Raw genomic sequence first — 26,414 nt, 5'->3', positions numbered from 1 at the left:
GATATTAAACAGAGGAACGCAGCATTCATCACACTGGAATTAAATATTCCATTACATAATGAAGATAAAGCTCAACAAATTAAAAGACCTCATGATGACAGCATGGGAGCTTTTATTGTGAAGGCGCACCGTAACCTCCTCGGACGTTGGTGTATTTCCTGTTGTGCCAAGGTCCACTCAGCTGGGAAACTCCTTACTGAGAGCTACTCTCCTCTTTCAACCGTTAGGTTATTTTAAAAACCTTTGTTACAGACTTGTAAATTATCTTTTTGTATTCACTGAAGTTTATACTACAGCCGTCTGTACGTGTCACACCGCGAGAGCTTGTTGTTGGTCTCATTTTCAGGACATTTCAGTCGCCAAATCTGCCCCCGGCGTGTGCTAACGTTAGCTCAGTGGCTAGCCATCATTCACTCTTCAAGGAAAGAATCGATTAATCGTTATCTTCATCATGGATCAAACAGGAGTCACAGCAGAAACACCAAAGGTAAGAAGCTTATTCTTTGCATAGTTGTCTTATTCTATTGTGTCTTTTACATATTGTTTAACGTCACGAGGCTAAGTCAAGTAGCTAGTATTAGCCTGCTAGTGTTAGCTTCAGTTAAGCTAGTTATCCAACATGACCTCATTGACAGTCCCCTCCTTAAAAGGCTGGAGTTAGTTCGCTGTGTGCACACGGATAACTCGGCAGCTGCCCGTCACCGGGTGTGCCATGACTGGAGATATTTTGGCACAAGTTATTAACGGAAATAAACTGAGACGCTGTGTTATTTGCGATGACCACGTCAGATGCTAGTTAGCCATAAATGAAGACGATGCTCTCAGTACTATTTAAGTTGTCACCCTTAAAGTTGCCTCCACACATGTCTATGGTGCGCTTACTTATTTTTAAAACTATAATATGCTGTTAATGAATGTGTCAAGTCTTGTTTCGACTGTCAATCAACTTCACAAGTCTTTTCTTTCTTAAGTTTAAACGCTAACTCACCGCTAACAGTTAGCAGATGTGTCTTTTTGCCATGCTATGACTTCAGTCTAATTATACTTAGACCACCATACTGTAGTTTAATATGTCCATGGGCATATTGTCATTTTATACAAAGAAATAGATATCGTAATTCTAAATAAATTAACCCCCCAAATCCTATGGGCGTGTCTTTAAAGACACGTCAGGACATTGGGGGCGGGGCTCAGCAGAAACATGCCTGAACGTGTCTGTCTCACTTCTGCTTTTATTGTTTCTGTCCGTCTATGACTCACTCTGCTTTAACTACACTGTTGAGTGCCACTGTACAAATGACATAATATGGTCTCAAGGTGGTTTAATATTTGCCATTAGGCTACCATAAGTTTTTAACTAATTTGTCTTAAGAATAGCATCCGTCCACCTTTTATATTTTGTCCTCTTTACATGTAATTTGTACAGTTTATTCTCAATTTTTCGTGACTTGTAGTACCATGGCCTCAATGCACAAACGGTTGTCGGTTTATTAGGTACTCCTAATTAAAACTAGTGCAGTCTAATATAGAACTAAAATTAGTAATCAGTTACTCTACATCCACATTTGAGCCACATTTATTGGCAACTATTTTGATGTTTGTTAAATCGTTTCAGTCATTTTTCATGTTAAAAAAATATAAAAAATTCTAGTTCTCCATTGTGAGGATTTGCTGCTTTCTTGTCTCATGTGATAGTGAACAGAATATCTTTGAGTGTTTGACTGCAGGTTGGACAAAACAAGACGTTTTAAGACGTTTATGCTTTAGGGAGTTGTGACAGGCATCTCAAAAGACTAACCGATCAATAAAGAATATAATGCAGTTTATTGAAATTGTTTTAGAGAGGTGTTGATTCATTTTTGGAGTCTGTAGTTTGTGGTGCTGTTGAAGTATTTTAATAACATAATATATATAATATATAAGGAGAACTTTCATTAAGGTAGGATTTATTGCAGGGCTGTTGTATTAGACTGCATTAGTTTCAATTAAGTGTACCTAATATACTGGTTACCTAATAAACTAATAAAGTGTCATATTTATGTGCTGCCATGGTGTCGTTCACTGACTCAGTTAATCAGTGTGTGAAACCTAAAAGCTGTGGACTGTGTTGAGATGCACATTATTTAGCAGTGAACTATATGTCAGAGTTTAATGGCATTTAAATGAGGCGAATGTGTGTCGTGTTTTTCTCCAGAGCCCGTGGGGCTCGGTGGCCCCGGCGGCTCCAGCCTGCTCTCTGGCTGATGTGATGAGCGAGCAGCTGGCCAGACAGCTGGACGAGGAGAGCAACGTCTTCCCTACACTCACTGAGTAAGTGTGTGTGTGTTATCCACCAGTGTGACAGTACTTTGAGGTTGCTTCATTACAGCTAATCAGTCTGTTTCTGTGTGTTTACTCACTCACCAGTTTTAGTCTGGTCCTCACAACAAGTTAAGTTCAAACAAATAGCATGAAAATAACAAGTATAATGTAAAAAACAGCTGAGTTTAAAGTGTGAAATGCTTCATTACACTGCTCAACTCTGATTGGCCAATTACTGCAGTCTTAATTCTACTATGTCTGAATAACAGATGTGTAATCACATCAGTCTGATTGATTTGCAGTGTGAGATCACCACAGACTCTTGTTAATTGTGCCTACTCTTAAACATTTAGTACGTATTTATGTCATGAGGAGTTGAATTAACTCAGTCGCTTCATTAATAAAATCTCCTGCTTGTTCGTATTAACCGCAACAACAGAGTGACTAAATAAACGTCCAAACAATCAACATAGATATTTGGAGATTCAAGCTGTCTCTTTTATTTATTTATTTATTTATTTATTTAAATTGTTATTACAAAGGAATACACACACACACACACACACACACACACAAAAGAACAGAAAGGCAAAACCACCAGCTGAAAACAACAACAAAAACAAACAGAGCAGAAAGTAAATGGACAAATTGACTAAAACTATATCTTAGTGTCTTTGTTCTCTCTGCGTTTAGTGTAAAATGCTTTATTAAACTGAAGGTTAACAGAAACTGATCGAGACATCTTTGTTTTTCTGTTGTTTAACTGTTGCTCTTTTCTTTATCCCGTCCTCTCTGTCTGTCTCTCTGTCTGTCTTTCAGTCCCGGAGCAGATCTGTTGTTGTCAGATGAGGTTTCTGAGACGACCAGTGACCTGATGCTCGCCAAGATGCTGCAGATGCAGTTTGACCGCGAGTTTGATGATCAGCTCCGCCGGGAGGAGAAGAAGTTCAACGGAGACAGCAAAGGTGGAACCACAACAGTCTGACATACGTGACACACGTGTGAAGCTACAGCAGGCACAATTACTGACTGCCGTAGATTTTAAAATGAGAATAATGTGTAAAATGTGAGGAGTTTGTCAGAGCTGCTCAGGTCAGTGACAGACTGTGTTTTCATGTTTGTGTCCAGTGTCCATCTCCTTTGAGAACTACCGTATGGTTCATCCGTATGAAGACAGCGACAGCTCAGAGGACGAGGTGGACTGGCAGGACACAAGACACGACCCCTACAGAGCTGGTAACATGCCGACAGGGGGTGGACAAAATAACAGAAACCGCTGTCCTGCTCGGTCATTGTTACCTCTTTATTAATGCAGTTTTTCTTTCACCCTGTCAGGAGATATTTTCCATCGCTACATTACATTTTATTTTTATTAGTTAGTGATCGATGATGAATCACAGGTACAAAGGTAGCTGCGCCAATGACTCATTAAGTTGAATATTAAATAGCAGCATGTTTCAGCCTCAGTAGACAGTCACCATTTATTACAAGCAGAGGATAGCTGCTGCCTGAACTGCTGCAGCACGAGACGAAAAGTCTCAACAAAAATAACCACCGAGTTAAATCAACCCTCTGACAGACATCAAGAAAACAGACTTTTAAGTTTCTGTCCACGAGGTAATTATCACACTAACTCCATGAATCCGTGTGCGTCTGATCAAACAGAAAAGCCCCAGACCACACCCAGGAGAGGCTTCACCGGGAAAGGCAAGAACATCACCACCAAACATGACGAGGTGACCTGCGGCCGCAAGAACACGGCACGCATGGACAATGTAAGACCGCCTCACGCTCTAGTTCACATGTTCACTGTTGTTCCTGCAGATCCCCCAAAAGACCTAAAGACATTTTTTATTCTTGAAATTTGAGAAACGTGCAGGTTGAATTTCTTACTGACTTTACGCTTTTGTTTTCATGGAAATGATAATTGGAAAACAAAACAGCACATGTATCTATATGTTTTGAAAGGACAGACACGGGGGGGTTGCACTGATGTAACTTTGATGACCAACCAACAGGCGGCAGCTCTGAGCTGTGATCAAAGGAGGATAACAAACAGATATCTTGATAGAGTAAAGTGTGTATATCTTACTGGACACTTGGTGTTCTGAGATCGTTGAAATGGAGCCAGAAATGACACCAGAGAAGTAACGTTACAGTGAACAAAGCCTGAAGGCACTCAGACACCAGGTCGCATGTTAAAGCAGAATCTCTCTGATCACAGTCAAATCAAATTTAGCTTTGTTATCCAAAGAAGGAAAGTCATAAAGTCAAAGGTGCAAAAAACAAACACAGAAGCACTACAAAGATTCTCGAAACGGTACCTGAAGAAGTTATACATTGTCTTGTATGAGGGTTTTAGAGAATGATCTGGTTCTCTGTGTAAAGTCCTAAATAATTTATACATCACTTTCTGACTGAATCTTGGAATGAATCAGTGGAACAACAGCTGCAGTCATGCTGAATGTTGAGCCGTGTCATTACATCCTCTCGTCCTGCTCCAGTTTGCTCCAGAGGTCCATGTCGGCGATGGGTTGGGGATGGACCTGAAGTTGTCCAATCAGGTGTTTAACTCTCTGAAGCAGCACTGCTACAGTGAGCAGAGACGCAGCGCCAGACTGCACGAGAAGAAGGAGCACTCCACTGCTGTACGTACAGAGACACTGCCCTCGCACACAGTGCTCACATAAGGAATAATAACACGCTCGTTTCTCCTTCACACTCAAACTCTTTCTCCTCAGGAACAAGCAGTGGACCCTCGTACTCGTCTGCTGATGTATAAAATGGTGAATGCAGGCGTGCTGGAGAACATCAACGGCTGCATCAGCACAGGAAAAGAGTCTGTCGTCTTCCACGCTGATGGGGGGAGGTGGGTGGATCAGTAGGATGTCCAGAAGTCTTAAAAGCCTTAAAGAAACACTGAGACATTTAGGGAAAGCGTTTTTACTGACTTTACCCAGAGTCAGACGAGGACTGAAAGTACACCTGAGTCCAAAGCTGTCTGATTTACACAAAGACTGCGTGTGTGTGTGTGTGTGTGTGTGTCAGCCTGGAGGAGCAGCCTGTTCCAGACGAAGTGGTGCTGAAGGTTTTCAAGACGACGCTCAACGAGTTCAAGAACAGAGACCGCTACATCAAAGACGACTATCGCTTCAAAGATCGCTTCAGCAAACTGAACCCACGGAAAGTCATCAGGCTGTGGGCCGAGAAGGAGATGCACAACCTGGCCAGGTAGACCCCCTTCTACTGCTCCTACTGGTCTTACTAACGCTGCTGCTGCTGCAAACCACCCGCCATGTTCCTTATTCCAACAAATATAACATCTATTTAGTCCATCTTGCAATGTATAAATCATGTCTGCATCATAACATCCTAGTTATTTTTAATTATACCATCATGTTCATGGAAGCAACAAACAAGGAAACACAGAAATGTGATGTGTGTGTGTGTGTGTGTCCAGGATGAAGAAGGCGGAGATTCCCTGTCCGGAGGTGGTGCTGCTGAAGAAACACATCCTGGTGATGTCATTCATCGGTAAAGACCACGTTCCCGCTCCCAAACTCAAAGACGTCACGTTGGGCTCAGAGGACATGAAGAACGCCTTCTACCAGGTCCTACATGTACGTACGCTGCACAGCAAGTACACTCTGAACTGAATGTATACTTCATATGTAGGAATTCGTTTCTAGATTCCCAAATTGGGAAATTCAAGTTTTGTCTGATGATCACTGAAAACACACAGATGCATTCAGTGTAAAATGATGTGAAACAGAACAATCAGATCAGAACTTTGTCAGTACTCATTGATTATTTAACTAATGGATTCAGCAGCGAACAAATAAACAAACTTTAAATCATCTTCGTCTTCCAAACACACGGCGAAGAGTGTGTTCAGTGCTTAGAGGGTGTGTGATGCTGTATTATAGCAAGTGAACTCCTTCTTGATGTCTGTCCTGCTCCGTCTCTGTGCAGATGATGCAGCTGTTGTATCAGGAGTGTAATCTGGTTCACGCTGACCTCAGTGAATACAACATGCTGTGGCACGAAGGGAAGGTACGTCTGAGTGTCCATCGTCTTTTCATTAACCGCTTTCTGTTCTTCATTCAGTCCTTGTCCACTGATTCTTTCATTCTTGGTTCTGTAAACTTCCTTAAATCTTCCATCCTTTCTTGCATCTGTCCTCCTCTTTGGGCTTTTTGCCTCCTCTGTCCTTTTTAATTCTTCTGACTGCACTTCTTTCCATCCTTCCTCCCTCTCCTCTCCTCTTCCTCCCTCCCCTTTTTTCTTAACCTCTCTCAACTTCCTCCTCTTCTTTCGACTTTTATTTATCTCCTTTCTTTCCCACGTTCCAATTTAATGCCTCCGTGCCGGCATACTCATAGTGAACACGATATCTCGGGAATGCCCGGAAGCAACGTCTTGGACTCCAGGATGAATTTGGTGGTCAAAGGTCACCGTGACCTCACAAAACACGTTTTTGGTCATAACTCAAGAAGTGATTAATTACGAGACACAGATGTTTAATGGGGTACAGTGATGAAGTGATGACAAGGAGTTGGTCGGACACTGAATAGGTGACTCTTCTGACTCAAAGGTCAAAGGTCATTGTCACCTCAAAATAGGTTTTAAGCCATAATTTAAGAATGAGTTGGGCGACTCCAGATGTTGACTGTGACGACACAACGAGTCAACAATAACAAGCACAGTACGGGCTTTCCTCCATCTCGTCCATTCTGCCCGTCACTTCCTGCCTCATTCTGAATTTCGAGTGTCATTTTAATGTAAACAGCTTGTCGGAGCGCACACTTTGTGTAACTGTACTCTTTAAGAATCCATCTTTACACAGTCATCAAGTACACGTGTTCCTGCTTAGACAATACATCATTGATAATCCTTCATTCAACAATGTATATTCACTGGAAACATACATATGTATCATCAATAAAGTGATAACATAAAATACACTTTACACCTTTTATTCACTTCCTTCCAAGTCTTCACTACATATATTCTACAAGTCTGGACAGACATGGATGGAAACTGTAACTTGACTGCTTGGTGGAGGGATACGGCCGCGGGGCGGTGGCTCGAGTTCTGTTTTATTATTTGTAACCTTCTTCGTGTTAGTTCTCACGTTAATTCATTGATTCTTTTGTCTTCCCGCCTTCATGCAGCTGATATGAGTCGGGCCTTGTCACCACAGTGCTGCTCTAATGTCTGTGTGTTGTAGGTGTGGTTGATCGACGTCAGTCAGTCCATCGAGCCCACCCATCCTCACGGCTTGGAGTTCCTCTTCAGAGACTGCAGGAACGTTGCCACGGTAATGTCCAGTTTCATCTACATGTGCAGGTCTCGATTAAGTTTTAAGATTTCTGATCCATGATGGGCCTAAAAGTGTCTGTAAAACCTGCAGGATTCAATCTGAAAACACGTCGACCGACAGACTGAGGTCACTGATGAGGCTGACATTTGTTCTTCTTGCACATTCTTACACCCAGTTAGATTTCTGTGAGAGTTGTAGTGTTCATTCAAGTTCAGATTTAGCAAAAATGTTGGCTTTATTTTTTATGGAGAATTAGGAATTGATTATTAGTTGATTCACGATTTTTTTTTTTTCACGACTTTTGATTATTTTAAGTTAAAAATTGTTCTTGTGTATTGCTCTATAACGTAACTATTAACTATTAATTTACGTTATTATGTTGGTATGAGATGACCCAACTTTGTGTGTGTGTGTGTGTGTCACAGTTCTTCCAGAAGAGAGGGGTGAGCGAGGCGATGAGTGTGTACGAGCTTTTCAACGCCGTGAGCGGCCTGAACATCCCTGTTGGTGAAGAGGAGGAGGCCGAGTTCGTTGCTGAGGTAACACACACACAGAGTTTATTGTCAGTAACTTCTGAAACAGACTTCATATTAGTTTTAATCATATCTTTATGTTCATTCTAATTTTGCCTTTTGAGTCACTTTAGTCGTGTCGTCTGTATGGAAATAAACAAAACCAGCTTTCTTGGGAAGCATCTTCAGTAAAGACTCTGAGCACAACCCCACAATCATCAAAAAGTAATTTGTATTAACTCAGTTTGATGTTGGAATGATCTTTGAGCTTAAAATAAGAGTTTAAATCTGAGAACATTTTTATAATTTTTAATATATATTTAGTCTCCATCTTTGTTGTTAAAGGATTTTAATGTCTATGTGTCTTGTTGTCAACAAATCTTATGAAGAGACCAAATACTGAGGACCCAAATACAAATATATAGATTCACTTTTTTTTATGTGGTTTTAATAGTTTTTATGCTCTATAGAGGAAGAAGATGGCTTTTGAATCTGGCTTTGATGCGCACACACACACACACACGTTAGTAGATATGTTCACTGTTGGTTTGAGTTGTTTGTGGACAAAAAGATGATTCTAATGTTATACCCAGCGTTATCCTTTAATCTCTGGAGGATGTGAGGTGAACTTTCTGTAGATGGCACTCTTTTCTGTCTCTCTTCAGCCATGGCAGCATAGTACAGAGTTCTCGTTCTTTTGTTTATTCCAAATAAGCCTTAAACTGTTGAAACGCATCCTTTCCTCTGCAGCAGGAAAGATAAAAGAAAAGATTTATTGAGAGAAAACGACTTGAACCGCCAGGTAAAGCCTCCCTGTGCTCTCTGACAGATTGTGGCGTTGGAGAAGAGGAACGAGGATCACGTGCAGAAGCGAGGAAAGAAAACCTTCCCTGTTGCCTCTGAAGACGGCGGTCCTCCTTTAAAACCCAACGCTGATGACTAATGCTCGCCCGGCTCGCTCTCTCTTCACGATCCCGCCGTGTTGAAAACGCTGTAGAGAGGAGATGAATGGAGGAGGCCCCTGGAGGACCCAGTGCCTCCCCCTCCCACCCTGCCACCACCCACTGACCCACCCACCAACCGCTTGCTTAAAACAGGCAGGACGGAGCGCCTCCTCCTGGCTGCTGGAGGAATGAGTTTCACCGTGTTGGTTGTTGAAGTCGGAGCGTTCTGGCTGCTGAGAGACTCCAACAGGGTCTTCTGAAGCTGAGACCACATCTCGTATTTATCCTCCTGCTAATATTGGCCCACTGATATTGATTCTGGTTTGAATGTAAGAGTCATAGTAAAAGTCTTCTATGCAGCTGGACGGGTCCATCAATATAAACACCAGCTTGTTTAAGCTTCGTTCAAACTCTTGGAGGTTTATTTTTAATTTTAGTTGAGAGTTTCTGAAGATGCCACCTGAGGCAGGCTGAATTTGGGGAAATGAGGTAGAAATGAAGCAGAGGACAACAAAGACTTTTCTTTATTTGATGTGATGGTGCAGGTAAAAAAAAAGCATGTTGGGTTTGAATATTTCATTCTGTAGCTTCAGCAAGGAGCAAACACTAAGAGCACATATACAGGATGTGATACTGTCAACAACTTTGAGGCTACAGATTGCAGCTTTAAAGAGGTTAAGCTAAGCTAAGCTAACATATGTTTTGTTTTACTTCTAATTTCACAGAACTACCAAATGGGTTGAATATCAGCAGTAAATACAATATTTGGGACAATCCAGATGCTTTTTAAAGCCAAAACTTGTGGTATTCTGATATATTGGTGTGTCTCTACTGAACTCAACACAGTAACATGTCAGAGAGGTTTGTGGTGAGGAGAAGGACGACTGTTTAACTCTTAATGTCTTCGTTCTGTCTCTGCCTCTTCCTCCTGCCACATTTCTCTCATCCCGTCTCTCGGCTGTGTATTTGCTCAAATGTTTTGATGCTGGTTCCAATATAATAGTTGTTTCTGTAATGCTACCAAAACACTGCTTTTTATTTCCAAACGTCAGATTGAGAAATGTGAAGGTTTTATCTACAAAAGCCTTTTAACCTCGCGAGCACCATGTCTTAAGGATGGATTGACATGAAATTCACACATTCATGTTCCCCTCAGGATGAATTGTAATAACGCTGGTGATCCTCTGACTTTTCATCTAGTGCCATCATTAGGCCAACATTGTAATTTAGTAAGTTTAATTGTAGTTGACCTTGTAGTTTAATAAAGTATTTCTGATTCTAATTTGTTTTATAAATCCCCGCATTCCCATCAGCTGTACTGAAGTGCTAATTAGCAAATGTTAGCATGCTAACATGCTTAACTAAGATGGTGAACATGACAAACATTATACCTGCTAAATATCAGCGTGTTAGCATTGTCACTGTGAGCATGTTAGCATACTGACGTAGCATTTAGCTCAAAGCACCGCTGTGCCTCAGTACAGCCTCACAGAGCTGTTTACATGGTTGTAAACTCTTTGTATGTTTCCATTTTAATAAAAAAGCCAAAATGTCTAAATATGTAGTATACATGAAATGTAAATATATAGCAAAATATATCATTTAAATCAGGAAATATCTAACCAAAAAAAGAAGACTGGGACTCTGACCAGACAGTTTTCATACTTGACACATTTCCGTTGGTTTCCAAAAAAGCATTGATGTTCAATACTCAGCCGTGATTCTCTTATTCTCTGACTCCGTCTTTATTTTTCTCATTTGTCGTTACTCTTTGACTTTCTAATCTTTCTTTCACTGTTTTATTCTCATCGAAGGGAACTATTTGCTTATGTGTCAATACGATTTACAGCTAAAAAGTAGAAGATGCACCCGAACATGTTGGAGAACACACCTGAAAACTGTGGAAGGCTCAGTGTATTTCTGTGTGGGGGTTTTTTTTGTCTTTTTGTATGTCGCTCAGTCTCTTCTTAGACGGATCAGGGGTCAAATATGGAAGGGGGGAGGTCAAAGGTCACGGCAGTCTGGTTTGATGTGGAGTGTTTGTGGAAGCTAAAGCAGGGGGTTATGAAATGTTTTGGTATGACTTGAAATTGAAGCCTAAATTAAAGTCGTGTTTGCAGTGAAAAAGGTCGTACAAGTAGCTCTTAGATTGTGTAACTTCCATTCAGAATCACTTCTTGTGTTTTTGATCCTAATGGATAAAAAGTGAATGTTTCTGTCAGTGCAGACACATGCCGCCTCTTCACATGATGTTGGTTTTATTCTAATGAATTGCCTCATTGTGGTGCTCTCTGTGAAACTATCTGCAGACCAGTGATGACAGTAAAACATTAAACATTAAAAGTGAAGATGAAAACTTTTGGTTGTGTTTTTATTTATAAATATTTGTGTAAATTATCAGTTAAACACTCAAAAGTTTTTGTTCTATTGAGCACTAAGGTACATAAACTGGAAGATCTTTGATTCATTTCTAGGCTCTCTGCTCACAGTTATCTCATGATCACGTGACCGTCATACTGTCAGGTGACTCCCAGCTGCACAAACAAGAAGACTTCCGACCTGACTCCTTCAGAATAAAAGGGCAATCTCCACAAATATAAACTGGCACTAAATTTAAATTTTGTGCTAAATATGACAGTGAATGTCAGAGTAGCAGTGTTTGTATGAAAGTGCTACAGTTCAAAGTATAAATCAGAAATTATTGTAAGTCTGAGTCTGTATTTACTTGTATTTACTTGCAATGACAAACCAATGGTAAGATTTAAAAACCAATATGGACTTCTGAAAACATCTCGCCAAAACACAGAAAATAATGGCAACCAAAACTGCTATTCAGTCACTGGAGAGTCAAACAAACAAAATAAAATCAATTAAGACGAAAATAATAACTCAAAACTAGTTTGACTACAATAAGTTGTTCCAAATTCAAAAAGTAAAAGTAAATGTGCAGTACATAAATTATTCAATCAAATGCACACAAAAAGTTTAAAAACTTGTATTTTATTTCTTCATTTATTTTTGATTGTAGACGTAAATGATTTTGTTTAACAAAGTTAGTGTATATATATATATATATATATATATATATATATATACACACACAAATTTAAGATTTTTTTAAACTTTGTGTGCATTTGATTGAATAATTTATGTACTGCACATTTACTTTTACTTTTTGAAATATACATACACTTTATAGTGTATATATATATATATATATATATATATATACACTTTAACTTTGTTAAACGAAATCATTTACGTCTACAATCAAAAATAAATGAAGAAATAAAATACAAATTTTGTAGTTGTGTATATATATATATATAGAGAGAGAGAGAGAGAGAGAGAGAGAGAGAGAGAGAGAGAGACTGTGTATGACATATATGTAGAGCTACACTTCCCTTTTATTCTGAAGACCCACGCCGGAAGTGTAATGGCCGCCAGTTGAAGTGAAGTCTTCCTGGTCTGATTCTTGGCTGTCAGGACGCTGAACTGAGGATAAAACAATAATAAAGTGCCAGAGCTGAGTGTGAGGATGAGTGAGGAACATTACCTGGAGCTCTGTGAGAACCCGGTGCAGTTTGAACATGCCTCCAGCGTCAACAACGTCTTCTTCGACGAGGCCAACAAGCAGGTGAGCTAGTTAGCATTGATGTGGCTAACCTAGCTAAGTCAGTCAGTCAGCTAACTGACAGTTTGTTGGTCACCAGCAGGTCAACAGCAGTTTACACTTTTAATCGCTTTAGTTTCAGTTTACTGGCTGAAGATAAATGGGCAACTAGGTTAAAAGCAAACAGCTGTACGAGACCTTTGAGCCATTAAAATGCTGCACGTATTAAAATGAAGGCTGGGCTTTGGGAAATTATAAAACTTATATAAACATTTTATAGATAAAACTAATAGTTGTTGTCGAGAAAATATTAGGATAATATCAGATAGATGCAGCTCTAACAAAATGTTTAAAATCTGTCCTAAATGTCTAAATGAGTCTAAGTGTGTCAGAAACACAATGAAAATGTGCTGCCAAACATCACATCAATCATCTTGTATTTTATTGACTAATGTATTTGTTATTATATACACTTTTAAATGTTCCATTTCATTTTTATTGTCATGTTTGGTGGTATTCTGGTTGTATTGTATTTATTTTGAGTCCTACTCTGACATGTAATTATGTCTGATTGTTGCCTTAATGATGAAGAAAAGAGGACAGGATCATTGTCTTTAAATGCTCCTTTTTGTTTGGTCTGAAGTATAAAGGAACAAAGATACGCAGGTGCGACTTCCTGGCGTTGTAGCAGCTGTGTGGCTCATTTACATGGGTCTCCTTTTGAACATCTGACAGCAATTTAAAACCTCTCTATTACATAAAGTTCTGCATTTAAAATCTTATAAAAAGGTTCAAAACTATTGAAATAAAAGTACTCATAATATTATACATTATATAAGATGATGTAGAATATTTTTTTAGCGCTTTAAACTGAAAATGTCCCCTTTGTTGGACAATAAAGTCGAATTCTATTCTTGTTCATTAATCAATGACTTAGCTATCACTTATTGATCCACAGCAGGGCAGAGGTGGTGGTTTTCTGATGTCTTTTATGTCCTATTTTCTGGCTTCAGGTGTTTGCGGTGCGTTCAGGTGGAGCCACAGGTGTGGTGGTCAAAGGCCCGGAAGACAAGAGCAGTGTTGCCTTCAGGTACCCCAGCCTGTGCAGGAATATCTGAAGAGATTTAGTCTGTGATAGGTTCATCTAAGGTCATGGACTTTTTGTTGCCAACATCAAAACTTAATATGTATTCACTTTTATGTGTTGCCTCATCTGCATTAGAGATATGAAATGTGATTACAATAATCATATATATATTGATCGTGTAACACACAGAATGGACGATAAAGGAGAAGTGAAGTGCATCAAGTTCTCCATTGGGAATAAGATCTTGGCTGTTCAGAGAACTTCAAAATCTGTGGTGAGTCTGACTGCAGAACAAGACACTTCATACTTCTGAGTAAACAACTTGTTTAGAAGAAAAACCTCCACAGGATGCATGTTTTCTTTACATTTGCTCAGTTTTAAAAATGCCATCTAAGCATAAACAAGGAGAATGAATCAGTTGGGTTAATTCTAAATAAAAAGTAATGTGAAAGGACTGGTTACTATCTACCATTATTCATTCTGTGCAGCCCTCATCTTATCTTATCTCAACTATTGATTTGATGTTGTTTGTAGGATTTCATCAACTTTATACCCGACTATCCACACACAGAGTTCACCCAGGAATGCAAGGTATGCTACGTTATCGTCTTTCCTCCATTTTTCTGTTATTTTTTAATTTTCAGATAAGAAGAAGTTGATTGAGCTGTGAGGACTAACCAGGAGTTTTAGAGTAACAGCAGACAAATGAATAAAAGTGAGGACAGAGCCGCTCTGTGATGGTGCTGTGTTGTGTGAATAAACTGTATTTGTGTTGTTTGTCTTGATCTGCAGACGAAGAACGCTAATGTTTTGGGTTTCTGTTGGACCAACTGGAATGAGATCGTCTTCGTCACTGACCAGGGAATAGAGTTCTACCAGGTAACCCGAAACACCTCTCCCAAAGAGAGAGATCTGGATCTGGTTATCGTTTGTATGTTTAAATACTTGAGCCAATACGATACCTGAGTTTTTATACAGATAAACTACATAACTACATGTTTCCTGTCAAATACAGGCAAAAATACAGACACTATTTGAGAGATATAAACATGTTTTTCTACAAAACCTTTTTTTCATTTAACAGAAGAAGTCAAGCTCATTTACATGTTGCATGTTGTCTAAGCACAAGCAGCCGCAGTAGGACTTAAATAAAACACTGGCAGAATGATGATTTATATCAGGAAGTATCTGATCAAACAATAAGGGAATTTCACCACACACTGGATGTCAACTTATGGTACGTTTGAGACTCGCTGCAACAGGCAGTATTAAGGTTTGATACCGAACCCTGGACAAGCTCTGTCTGAGTCTGAGATGTCCTAAAATGGCCACCGTACGGAGGAGAAACCCTTCTAATATAGTACAATATTTTAATTCCTGGCGCCCCCCTCAGGACAAACTTCAGATTGTTTTGCCTCACTGGGACAACAGTGTGTAATAAACATCACAGGGCTACAGAGTGTTTGGTGTGTCCCCTCAGGTGTTTCCAGACAAGCGCAGTCTGAAGCTGTTGAAGAGTCAGAGCATTAATGTGAACTGGTACCAGTACTGTCCAGAGACGGCCGTCATCCTGCTGTCCACCACCGTGCAGGGAAACATCCTGCAGCCCTTCGCCTTCAGGGTGAGTAGACACCTTTTATTTTACATCTCTGTGTTTGTTTGTCTGGATGTTGTGAGATGTGATATTGTGCACACTCATTTAGTTTCAGAGTCAGACAGACAAACGTTGACTTTCATCCAACAAAGGAAATATAATCTGAGTTGATGGTTTTTATGTGAGAGTAATATCAGCAGTGTTGATGTAGTAATCATTAGTTTTACTCTGCATATTAAGCATCAACTGAGTGAGTGAGAACTGTTTTGGATGTTTTAATAATAAGTTAATGTGCCGTTTTTTTGTTTATAGTTTTTATTTTGCTGCTTATAAATCAGCTTGTTGTTTTGTTTTTGTTTTGTCCAGAATGGGACCATGTCCAAGATGTCCAAGTTTGAGATCGAGCTGCCGGTCGTCCCCAAACCTGCCAAACTCAGTCTGTCGGAGAGAGACATCGCCATGGCACCCATGTAAGGCGTTGTCATAGTGACGGAGCCGTAGCGGGATCTCCATTAAGCTAAAACTGAGAATGTTGTTGTCAGAAATCTCATCCTTTCTTCTCCTTATTGAAAGCTTCGACTTTTAGTTTCAGACAGCAGCTAATTATTATTTACTAATTATGTGCCACTAATCAGTGTGTAAGAGAAGTGACAGGAAAGATTCTTGCACATTTAGATCTCAGTGTTTCTCAGTTTTCTCGTGAGGTACATTTTTATTTTTCTACACTTTTAGATTTCTAGATACTCCTATAAGGTTTCTACATGTCCTCATTGTTTCTAGATTTTTCTAGATTTCAATCTAATTTTATTGATTGTTGGTTTTCTTGTTTCCATGTGAGGCCTCCTTAACTTAATTCAGTTCTTGTTGTTCTGCTTGCCTGAATATTAATTATCACCAAAGAGTCATTTCTCTCTCTCTCTGTGTAGTTATGGTCAGCTGTTTGTGATGTATCTGAAGCATCACTCAAGAACAGCCAACAGTCCCAGTGCAGAAGTGGTGCTGTATCACTTACCGAGGTACACACACACACACACACACACACACACACACACACTTATAAACTACCAATTTGAAGCCCTAGCTGTGTATAAGATATTATGACTTCTTTCAGACATGTTCACTTTGTTTGCTGGTCACGTGTTACTGTATCACTTGTCTTGTGTGTGTGTGTGTGTGTGTGTGTGTGTGTGTGTGTGTGTGTGTGTGTGTGTGTGTGTGTGTGTGTGTGTGTGTGTGTGTTCAGAGAGGGTGTGTGTAAGAAGACTCATGTGTTGAAGCTGAACACGACGGGGAAGTTTGCTCTGAACATCGTGGACAACCTGGTGGTGGTTCATCACCAGAGCTCCCAGGTTTGATCTTCTGTATTATTCACACTTCTGTGGTGAAGTACTTAAGTAATTACTGTACTTAAGTAGAGTTTTGAGGTATTTGTACTACACTTTACTTGAGTATCCTTTTCATGTTTTTGATAATTTAAGTAATTTTTTACGATATGTAATTTTACTTAAGTAAGCTTTTGAATGCAGGACTTTTATTTGTAGTGGAGTATTTGTACACTGTAGTATTGCAACTTTTACTCAAGTAAAAGATCTGAATACTTCTTCCCCCACTGGTGTTATTTATACTGTGTGTGTGTGTGTGTGTGTGTCAGACGTCTCTGATCTTCGACATCAAGCTGAAGGATCCAGACTGCGCTGTCAACACACACCAACCTGTCCTACCTGCCAGGTCCATACACCCCTACAGGATACCACTGTCAGGTACACACACACACACACACACACACACAGTCAGGTTATTTCTAGTGTTCGTGTTCATTCTTTACTGAGTGTGTCTTCCTCTTTGTGTCTCTGCAGGTCCAGCAGTTGTCCCCTCTCAGCCTCCAGTACCATGTCAGCTCTGTATCCTTTCACCTAAAGCAAGTTTAATGGTCTCTTACTGTGTTTTATAGTCTGGAACCAGATGAACCTGGATCTCATGTTTTATTTGCTTCTGCAGATGCGTCTGCCCCCCCCACCCCCCCACCCCCTCCCGTTCAGACAGATTTCCATCTGTCCTCATTCAGGTCGGGCCAATCACAACTGTTTATCTAATATGGGGCGGGTTTAAGTGCCGTTAAGGCATTTTCGTAAACAACCAAGATGGCTGCCGCTGATGTGGAGCGTTCTGAATCCATCGCGTCAGTAGATCACTTTACATACAGATGGTAAACGTTGGCTTCTGTGTATTATGTTGACCGAGAAGACATGTGATCTGGATGTTGGAACTAGCTACCTAGCCTAGCAGCCTGCCGCTACGTCACACGTTCCGCTACTCTGATTGGTTGTAGCGTCCAGAGGCATTTCGGTCTGCGCCCGTTGATAACGCCCCCCTGGAAACCAAAACTGTTCTGGTGATGCCAGGCTGTGTTTTTCTTTGTCAACTCTGGAAACTGAGTTGTCTGTTTTTAACAGTTTTTGTCCCGCTGACCTTTAACCCTCACTCCAGACTCTTCCTCCTGGAGCGTCTTCCAGCCCGACATCATCATCAGTGCCAGTGAAGGTGTGGAGAACACACACACACACACACACTCAGCTGACAGCAGCAGACTTTTTGGCCACGACTCATCATCTATAATTCTGAATCTTTTCCTTCTTCTGTCATTTTCAGTTGCTCCTAAAGAAAAACAGGATGTGCACATTCATCCTGTTCGAAATAACAGATTTATGACAAAGCAGCAACAGAGCAAGAGAACTGTAAAAGATGTTTGTCTCTTTCTGTTTCTGCACACAAAGTGTTGCTTTCTCCACCTTCCACTGTGATAAATGTGTATTTATTCAGTCCACGGTGTGTCTTGTTTGCTGTCACTTTATTAGATAATAATGGCAGTAAAAACTATCTGGAGTTCTAGGACCTTTTTATATAAAGATCTATAGATTGAATCTGTCTCTCTGTGTTTCAGGTTACCTGTGGTACTTGCAGGTGAAGTTGCCTCCAACTGTCAACCTGCTGCAGGACAAAGGCAAACTGATGGACTTCCTGTTACGACGGAGAGACTGCAAGATGGTCATCCTGTCTGTCTGCTCACAGAGTACGTCTGTTTCAAAGATGTCTGTCTGTCGTTTTATCTTAATTCCAGCCAGATTCGACTGTCTGTCACAGAAGACGAACAGCCTAAAGCAACGCGGAAAAGAGGAAATGTGACGGGTTACCAGAGTCGGCTTCAACGATAAAGAAGTCAAATCAAACATCGGTGCTCTGACACTAAAACTCCATGAAGCAAAGTGTGTCTGTGTTTTTCTCAGTTCTGGAGGGCGGGGAGAAGGGAAGTCTTCCTGTTGTGGCGACTGTCTTCGACAAACTCAACCAGGTGTATAAAGAATACCTGGAGGCAGAGCAGACCTACACTGTGGTGAGTGATGTCATCTCTGAACAGAATACCACAAACCTGTACATTCACTTCTACGCATGTATTTGCACATGTAATGTTTGTATATTTGTTTGTGTATGCAGGCGATGGAGTCCGGTCCGAGTCGAGGCAGCGCGGGCCAGAAGCGTCCGGTCAGAACTCAGGCGGTCATCGACCAATCAGACATGTACACACACGTCCTGTCATCGTTCACAGAGAGGAAGGTACACACACACACACACACACACACACACACACACACACACACATTGACAGAAACTGGACTCATGAAGCTGGAGGAACATTCATGTTTCATTTGTTTGCATTCAATATTTCCTCTTTACAAAAGTCTACTTGGAAATGCTGAATCTGAAAATGTGTCTTCTGTCCTCAATAAATTGAGCTTTTTGAGCTTTCCTCGTGTTTTAATGTGGACGGGGACAATGAAAATGACGACGTATCACATAATTTAGATGTCGATACAGTCGATCACAAACCACAGATCTTTACAAAAACAACAAGTCTAGATTGATCCGGCTTAGTGTGGATGGACGTTGAGGTATTCTAAATATGAAAGATCTCTGTTTTGTGATCATGATGATGTTTCAAATCAACAGTATGGACTTTTTTGTTGACGTTGCCGACGACACAGTTCAGTACAATTATGACATTTTGAAACCAATTTGAATGAAACGCTTTGGCTGCCAAATATTCCAAATGTGTTTCTCTTAAAGCACAAAAAGTCCCAAAAAAAAAGAAAACACAATATCGTGAAATAATAAATAACATTGGGGAAACAAAGAATCTGTTTTTAGTGAAATGCAGTGAGACATCGACTGCTCTGTGTGCTCTGCAGGGTGTCTCTCATAAATTCATCATCGCGGTGCTGATGGAGTACATCCGCTCTCTGAACCAGTTCCAGATCACCGTACAGGTAAAACCGAGCAGAGTGACGCCTCAAACATCTTTTCTTCTGATCTCAGGGATTTGAATGACCTCGTGACCTTTTCCTCTGCTGCCCCCCTCAGGACAAACTTTACATTTCCACCTGCTCAAACTCCCACTGCGTTTTGATGATTGTCTTGTTGTTTGTGTCTTTCAGCATTACCTGTATGAGTTGGTGATCAAGACGCTGGTGCAACACAACCTCTTCTACATGCTGCACCAGTTCCTGCAGTATCACGTCCTCAGCGACTCCAAACCACTGGTGAGTTCACACCTAAACTGATCTGAAACTGGTCCTGAACCAGTTTAGACTGAACTCAGATTTCAACTAGTTCTGCGCCTGTTTGTGCTGGAACTCGTCAACAGTCAACTCAGACTGAGACCAAAGTGAAGTCCTAGTCCTAAACTAATGTCGCAGTTAATATGCTGTCGTATAAAACTACTTTGAGAAAAGTGTGAAACAAGTCTTGAACCATTTTGTTTTACTTTTATTTGTGAATGATTTCTGAGAAATCACAAAAGAAACCACAATAAATAACATTTGCCAGAGATTTAACATAATGGGGAGTAATTAACAGTAGTGAACTCACTGGGGACCATTTGTGCTCATAAAGGTGTGTCTGCTGCTACAACTGTGAACCCAGACTTTGTAACCAAAAGCTCAGTTTGCTTTGTTTTCCAGTTTGCTTTAACTGTGTTTATTTGGGTTCAGGCCTGTTTACTTCTGTCCCTGGAGAGCACGTACCCCCCTGCACACCAGCTGTCACTGGACATGTTGAAGGTATCAAACACACACACACACACACACACACACAGGCCTTAACTGATGACACACATTCATTGAAATGTAATTAGCTTCCTTTGGTTTGTGTGTTTTCAGCGTCTCTCCACGGCCAACGATGAGATCGTTGAGGTTCTGCTGTCGAAGCAGCAGGTTCTGGGCGCGCTCAGATTCATCCGCAGTGTCGGTGCGTTGACGTTACATTTATCTATCAAGAAACTGTCGCAAAACTCACGAAAGCACACGTCTTTTAGCTGCATCACAATGTTTATTCTCACTATTTATAGAATTCTAATTATTGGTGAGTTCTTTAAACAATGAAATGACAGAGTGAATCTTAAAGTCTTAATCTGTTCTTAATGTACTTTTTTTAATCTGGACTTTTTGTGACTGACACTATAAAACAGGATCATTTTGTTTGAATGATCAAACAATTGTTGATAATTGTCATAAATAGTAGTAGTTTGTTGATTTGTACATTTTAGTTTGGCCCTTGTTTTAAAGAAGACTGTTGTCTGACTAAGGCTGCTGAAGCCTCATGTCAGCTGGACTTCAGAAGTCTACATGGAACAAGGACTGTAGATTTTGGCTTACAGCGTAGTCCCTCCATGTAGGTACAAAGAAGGATGTGAGTCCTGCGTTACAGGGGACCTATTCTGCTCATGTCCAGCTCTATATCTTTATTCTGGGACTCCACTAGAGCAGCTTTGCATGATCCACAGATCTAATAAGTCCTTCTTCATCTTATGGTGGCTCTTCATGCGGCCCCTCAGTTCACCCTCTGCCTGACACAAGCCTCCCTAAAAGCCCCCTTTCTTCTGATTGGCCGGCTCCCTGCAGCCCACGAGGGGCAGGGGGACGCCTCTGAGCCCTGAACACAGCGCCGCTTCACACTGAGCCGCTGTGGCCGACTGCAGGACAGCAGCAGTAACTCAGCTCGGACAATAGAGACATGGGGACTGAATGTGGTGAACTTCCTGTTTGTCAGACCACAAATGAGACAAGAAGTAAATTGGAAAAACGATAGATGTTTCTGGGGACTGTGCCCCCTGATTACTGTACAAAAACACACAACTTTATTCACTGATTTTGGTGAAACTCCATCATTTGATGGAGAAAATGTTCTGGTTTTCTCTCTGATGTCCTCCGGCTGCTCTGCCTCAACTCTCTGATGGACAGAAAGCTTTGGAAAGTAACTGCTAACTGCTGCTAACTGCTGCTAACTGTAGCTGCCGTTAGCTCTGTTAGCTCTGAGCACCAGGAGAGTGTCGGTGTTTACGCCGCCAGCACAGGAGCTTTGGACCGCCGGGAGGAGGAGGTTTTCGGTCCTGGAGTCGGCTAACTAAGAGCGTAGATATAGATATATAGATATATATATATAAGAGGACGGCCAACTGCACAGCTAACTAGCTAACGGCAGCTACAGTTGACTTTAGCAACAAGTAAAGCCACCTGTCCTTCAAGAAACGACCTCCGACCTACCTCCTTTCCTTCACTACAGAAAAAGCTCTTTCTGTGAGACTCTGAACAACCTGAGCAGCAGTAAAGAGCCGTCCTGAGCAGAGCAGCCCAACAACTCAGACAGACTGGGGGGGGGGTCCCTCTTTCTTCTTCGTGGGCGTGCTGTCACTGCCGTGCCTGGAGCAGATGACCATATAAGGAAATCCGTGCATATCTGACATCAGATAGACACGAAAGTAGAAAAACCAGTTGGAAACGGAGCGTTCTGAGCAGTGTGAAGCCTGAGCTTTGTGCTCACAGGGATCACTGTTACATACGTTTACCTCATCATTTGAATATCCGACAGTGTGACATTATAGATGTGACAGAGAATAAGGAAAAACATAACAGGTCCCCTTTAAGATAGACTTAAAATCTGAAGTTATGCTTCGAGGCGGGCTAACCCTAAACCGGTTTCACTGGGAGCAGGCGGCCATGACAACGTGTCGGCCAGGAAGTTTCTGGACGCAGCGCAGCAGACCGGAGACCAGATGCTGTTCTACACCGTGTTCAGGTCGTTTCAGCAGAGAAACCAGCGGCTCAGAGGAAGTCCCGGCTTCAACCCCGGTGAGAGAAAACACACAGACGAGGTGAAGTTAAATAGCTGACGTCATATTATCACCTCGAGTCAAATGATTCGCTTCTAGACGTCTTCAGATGGACTCCTGCCTCACTGCTCAGCGGGGTAGAAATGAAATGTCTCATGATGTGTTAACAGGTAACTTTCATTCGCTTCCTCGCAGCAATTGAGAAATTGGTTTCCGTCATTGGAATCAAAGATGTCTTAGATGTCAGTTGACACCCTGTGTGTCTAACCCAAGCCTAAACGATCAGTTATCAATATTATACGTGATCGTGGTTTCATGGAATCGTATCGCAAAATAAAGAAGTTGAATCTCATCGATATCATTGGCAGCCTGAGGCCCTCTGAGAGTCTCAGTGTTTAGGTTGTTTGTAGTGTTTTATAGAAGCCCATTTGTGTCAAAAAGGACCCAAATGATCATTATTAAGTGATTATTTTTCATGATTATAACCAGATACTGAGTTCTGACTATTATGACTTAGTATCAATAGTAATAACTTTATTTATATAGCACCTTTCAAAACAAAGAAGAAAAGATAAACAGGATCGTTTCTTAAAATGATAACTTCACAATATGAGAAACTAAGTCATAATTATAAAACAATCAAATCCTTCAGGTGGCAGAAATGGGCTTTTATAGCAGACAGCTGTGGTTTTATGTCCAGATTCCTATTATTTCATTTTTCAATGATTTGAGCACCACAAACTAAATTCCTTCCCCCTCCACTGGATTTGGGTGGAGGCAGAAATCTGGACAAATAAAAGCAAATCTATGTTGACCATCTGTCCCAACCGTTTATGTAACTTCAATCAATGATTTATTTCTATTAATAAAGGATGATATTGATAACTGATAGAAATCCTGGGTTAGACACAAAGCTGCAGGACATTTTAAATTCTAATTAGAACCATAAGTTTCACTTATTTCCTGCTGAGCAGCAGAGCAAGAGATCACTTCCTTTTTAAAGCCGTCTAAAGGTTCATGTACGATGTGAAACGCTGAATATCAGAGGACCGTTTAAGGGTTTGAATTTGGTATATTTTAATATTTCTGGTGAACTGGCCCTTTAAATCAAGCACATTACCCCCCCCCCCCTTGTGTGTGTCACCAGGAGAGCACTGTGAGGAGCATGTGGTTCACTTCAAGCAGCTGTTTGGGGATCAGGCTCTGATGAAACCCTCCACTGTGTGAACAACCGGGACCAAAACACACACACAGACCGTCAACTGGATCGCAGCAGACTGGTTGGACCGAGTCTCCGTCAGTTTGGACGCGCAGGAAGTTCAGGAGACGACCTGATGGGGGGACGAACCAACACGGGGAACAGATCACGGTGGTTTAAATGGACACTCGTGTCCCTTCGCTGTCATTTCTATCATCCTGTTTATGTTTGCACAAACCATGTCCTGGTTTCAGAAACCCCTGTACTGTGGCATGGAAACACCTGATCCAGGTTTCTGGTCTCGTCTGCAGGTTTGTCTCCTTGACTTGAGGCACGCAAGAAAAGCTCAAACCTACAATAAAGAATAAAGTCTGACTGATATCGTTGGATGAATTTGACTTATCACAGATATATATTGTTGTTCAAACTTGAATGATATTTGATTATTGAGTATCAGCCAATAATAACATCAATTATTGATAAGGATCCCTTAATCCAACGTAAATGCTCACACTGATATCTGTGATGAGCTGATCTTGAGCGGCTGATTTATCCGTCGTGCTTTAATTGGTATCAGCGTTTATATCTGCACGTCAGGGTCCGGACATGTTTGAACTTTCACAAGAATACGATGGAGGATTCAAATCACTTTACATTTAAAATACTCTGGAAATATGGACATTTATTCTTCGTGAAATATTCAGACTATATGGGGGGGGGGGGCTGTAGTATGAATATCTTGTACATGGGACATGAATGAGCTTAACAGTAAATCCAACGTGTTTATTTAGTAAAGGATGAATTCTTGTGTACGAAACTGAACTGTATTCAGTAACTATAGAAATACGTTTAAATGTTGAATATTAAAAATATAAATATATAGTGTGTGTACATTATAATGCTGCCTGTTCAAATGGCCTTCTGTACCGCTAATAAAAGATTCAACTACAGGTGTGTTCTTGTTGTGCTGCATTCACGTGCCAGTGTGATAATGGGACATCAGGACGTTCAGGGTTGCGAGAGGCCCTCCTCTCTGTAGCGTCTGCAGAGCGTGTCCCTAAAGTGGCAGCGCGTTATAGTTGGACTGGACCAACACACCAGCTGTTATCAGGGGGGGGACACACAAAAGTAGTCCTCAAAAGAATTCTCAAAAAACAAATCTGACCCTTGATGAGCTCCACCTCAACCGACTCCAACAGTAACATCCTGCTTCACATTAATGAGGAGGAATAATCCTCTAATGACAGAATCTATAACAGGAGGACAGACACAGGGGACAGACACAGGGACAGTCACAGGGGGACAGACACAGGAGGACAGACAGGGACATTCACAGGGGGACAGACACAGGGGGACAGACACAGGGGACATCTGACTGCTGGAAGACTTTAAGGACAGTTTACTGATTATACTGTCAGACTTTTACATTTTACATGCAGGACTTTTACTGTAACAGTATTTTTACAGTGTGGTATTAGTACTTTTACTGCAGTAAAGGATCTGAGTACTTCATTAACCTACTTAGTTATTAGGTTACATCGCGAGAGGCCACTGGGCAAAAGCTGGAAGCAAGGCTGATAATAAGACCCGTATCCAGGTCTCATTATGCATCCATGGACCAACAGTGAAATATGGTGTCATCACTTCATTGTTGTACCATTAAAACATCTGCGTGAAATTTTGTCATAATTACAGCATCGATTCTTGAGTTATGGTCAAAAAGGCCACAGTGACCTTTGACCCCCAAATTCTACGACTTTAAAAAGGCACCAACCAAGTAAAAGAGAAAATACAACAGGAAACATGAAAGGACATCATGAGGGTCTTTGCTGCCTCTGTGGATCATCAGGACACAGCTGATCCCCTCAACACAACCACCTCCCTGATCACTCTGACGGAGACCACGGCGTTCATCTGATGAGAGAAGAAGACAGACAGCAGAAGTCATAAACCAGTGTTTACAGAGACTCCCTGCATCAGCTGTCAGTCTGTGATGCAGCACATCCAGCATGAAGACCAGCAGGGACCTCAGTCCTGCTCAGACCAGAAGTGGAGCGGCTGTGCAGCGTAGCCAGCTTCCTCTCAGCTCTCATGTTAACGTATTGGAGTGAACACACTGAGCTGACTTTGGCCATCGAGTCTGTTGACTCTGCAGATTCACTGCAGTACACAGAGTCCCTGAACGCATCATTACTGCAGAAACAGAGAGATATTCACTGCTCACTTTAATGATGGATTTACTGCTGTCAGGGTCCAGAACTGTTAAAAACCAGAGTCTCAGTCACATTTCAACATTTCATCTACTTTTGAAATGTTACATGACAAATATGTAAATATGGAGTCTGCTATAAAAATATTTGGACAAAACAAGAGACAAGTGGACAGATATATATATGATGTTAAAGGTCCTACATGTTCATACAAAGACTGAGCAGCGAAACGTCAGCTGTGATTACTGGACTTCAGCAGAGGTTCTGGTCTGGACAAAGACCTCACGGTTACTAAATGTAACCGTGGTTCTTTGAAATAAGAGCCGGTGATTTGCAGGCTTCAGTCAGACTGATCTCAGAGCTGTGACAAAGATGAACTGATCAGTGTTTAGTGTTGAAATGAGAGAACAAACAGTCTGAGATCAGATTTGATGGTACGACAGTTGGATGAAGGAGGACCACTGTCTCTA

General features: G+C 41.1%; 2 protein-coding genes across 3 annotated transcripts; both read left to right on the top strand.

The window, feature by feature from the left end:
- The first annotated feature begins 261 nt into the window (after positions 1-261).
- riok3 (RIO kinase 3 (yeast)) lies at positions 262-10,362 on the top strand. Its single transcript, XM_070927789.1, has 13 exons — positions 262-487; positions 2,195-2,310; positions 3,121-3,266; positions 3,430-3,537; positions 3,967-4,076; positions 4,806-4,949; positions 5,043-5,170; positions 5,350-5,532; positions 5,762-5,921; positions 6,274-6,354; positions 7,532-7,621; positions 8,050-8,163; positions 8,966-10,362. The coding sequence occupies exons 1-13, from the start codon at positions 452-454 to the stop codon at positions 9,077-9,079; spliced, it is 1,530 nt and encodes a 509-aa protein (XP_070783890.1). The 5' UTR covers positions 262-451; the 3' UTR covers positions 9,080-10,362.
- A 2,183-nt stretch (positions 10,363-12,545) lies between these two features.
- On the top strand, positions 12,546-24,669 carry rmc1 (regulator of MON1-CCZ1). Of its 2 annotated transcripts, XM_070927786.1 has the most exons (21): positions 12,546-12,717; positions 13,707-13,783; positions 13,970-14,054; positions 14,315-14,371; positions 14,573-14,659; positions 15,261-15,401; positions 15,741-15,844; positions 16,301-16,390; positions 16,618-16,723; positions 17,026-17,134; positions 17,231-17,275; positions 17,862-17,915; positions 18,316-18,444; positions 18,659-18,765; positions 18,867-18,986; positions 19,619-19,696; positions 19,865-19,969; positions 20,420-20,488; positions 20,588-20,675; positions 22,418-22,555; positions 23,684-24,669. In XM_070927786.1, exons 1-21 carry the CDS (start codon positions 12,619-12,621, stop codon positions 23,761-23,763), a joined length of 1,968 nt encoding a protein of 655 aa, XP_070783887.1. In that variant the 5' UTR covers positions 12,546-12,618; the 3' UTR covers positions 23,764-24,669. The 2 variants fall into 2 exon arrangements, with proteins under 2 accessions (XP_070783887.1, XP_070783888.1); XM_070927787.1 differs by lacking the exons at positions 14,315-14,371; positions 14,573-14,659.
- Positions 24,670-26,414: the final 1,745 nt, after the last annotated feature.

Source organism: Enoplosus armatus, chromosome 21 (genome assembly GCF_043641665.1).
Source record: "Enoplosus armatus isolate fEnoArm2 chromosome 21, fEnoArm2.hap1, whole genome shotgun sequence".
Lineage (NCBI taxonomy): Eukaryota > Metazoa > Chordata > Actinopteri > Centrarchiformes > Enoplosidae > Enoplosus > Enoplosus armatus.
Note: the sequence above shows the minus strand (reverse complement) of the source record. Positions and strands in the feature narration are given on the sequence as shown.

Coding starts and splice junctions, on each gene's coding strand:
- rmc1 (XM_070927786.1), top strand. CDS start 12,619: ATGAGTGAGGAACATTACCTGGAGCTCTGTGAGAACCCGGTGCAGTTT. Junction 15,845..16,300: donor GACATCGCCATGGCACCCAT/GTAAGGCGTTGT, acceptor CTCTCTGTGTAG/TTATGGTCAGCTGTTTGTGA. Junction 18,987..19,618: donor CATCGTTCACAGAGAGGAAG/GTACACACACAC, acceptor TGTGCTCTGCAG/GGTGTCTCTCATAAATTCAT.
- riok3 (XM_070927789.1), top strand. CDS start 452: ATGGATCAAACAGGAGTCACAGCAGAAACACCAAAG. Junction 4,950..5,042: donor AGAAGGAGCACTCCACTGCT/GTACGTACAGAG, acceptor CTTTCTCCTCAG/GAACAAGCAGTGGACCCTCG. Junction 5,922..6,273: donor CCTTCTACCAGGTCCTACAT/GTACGTACGCTG, acceptor GTCTCTGTGCAG/ATGATGCAGCTGTTGTATCA.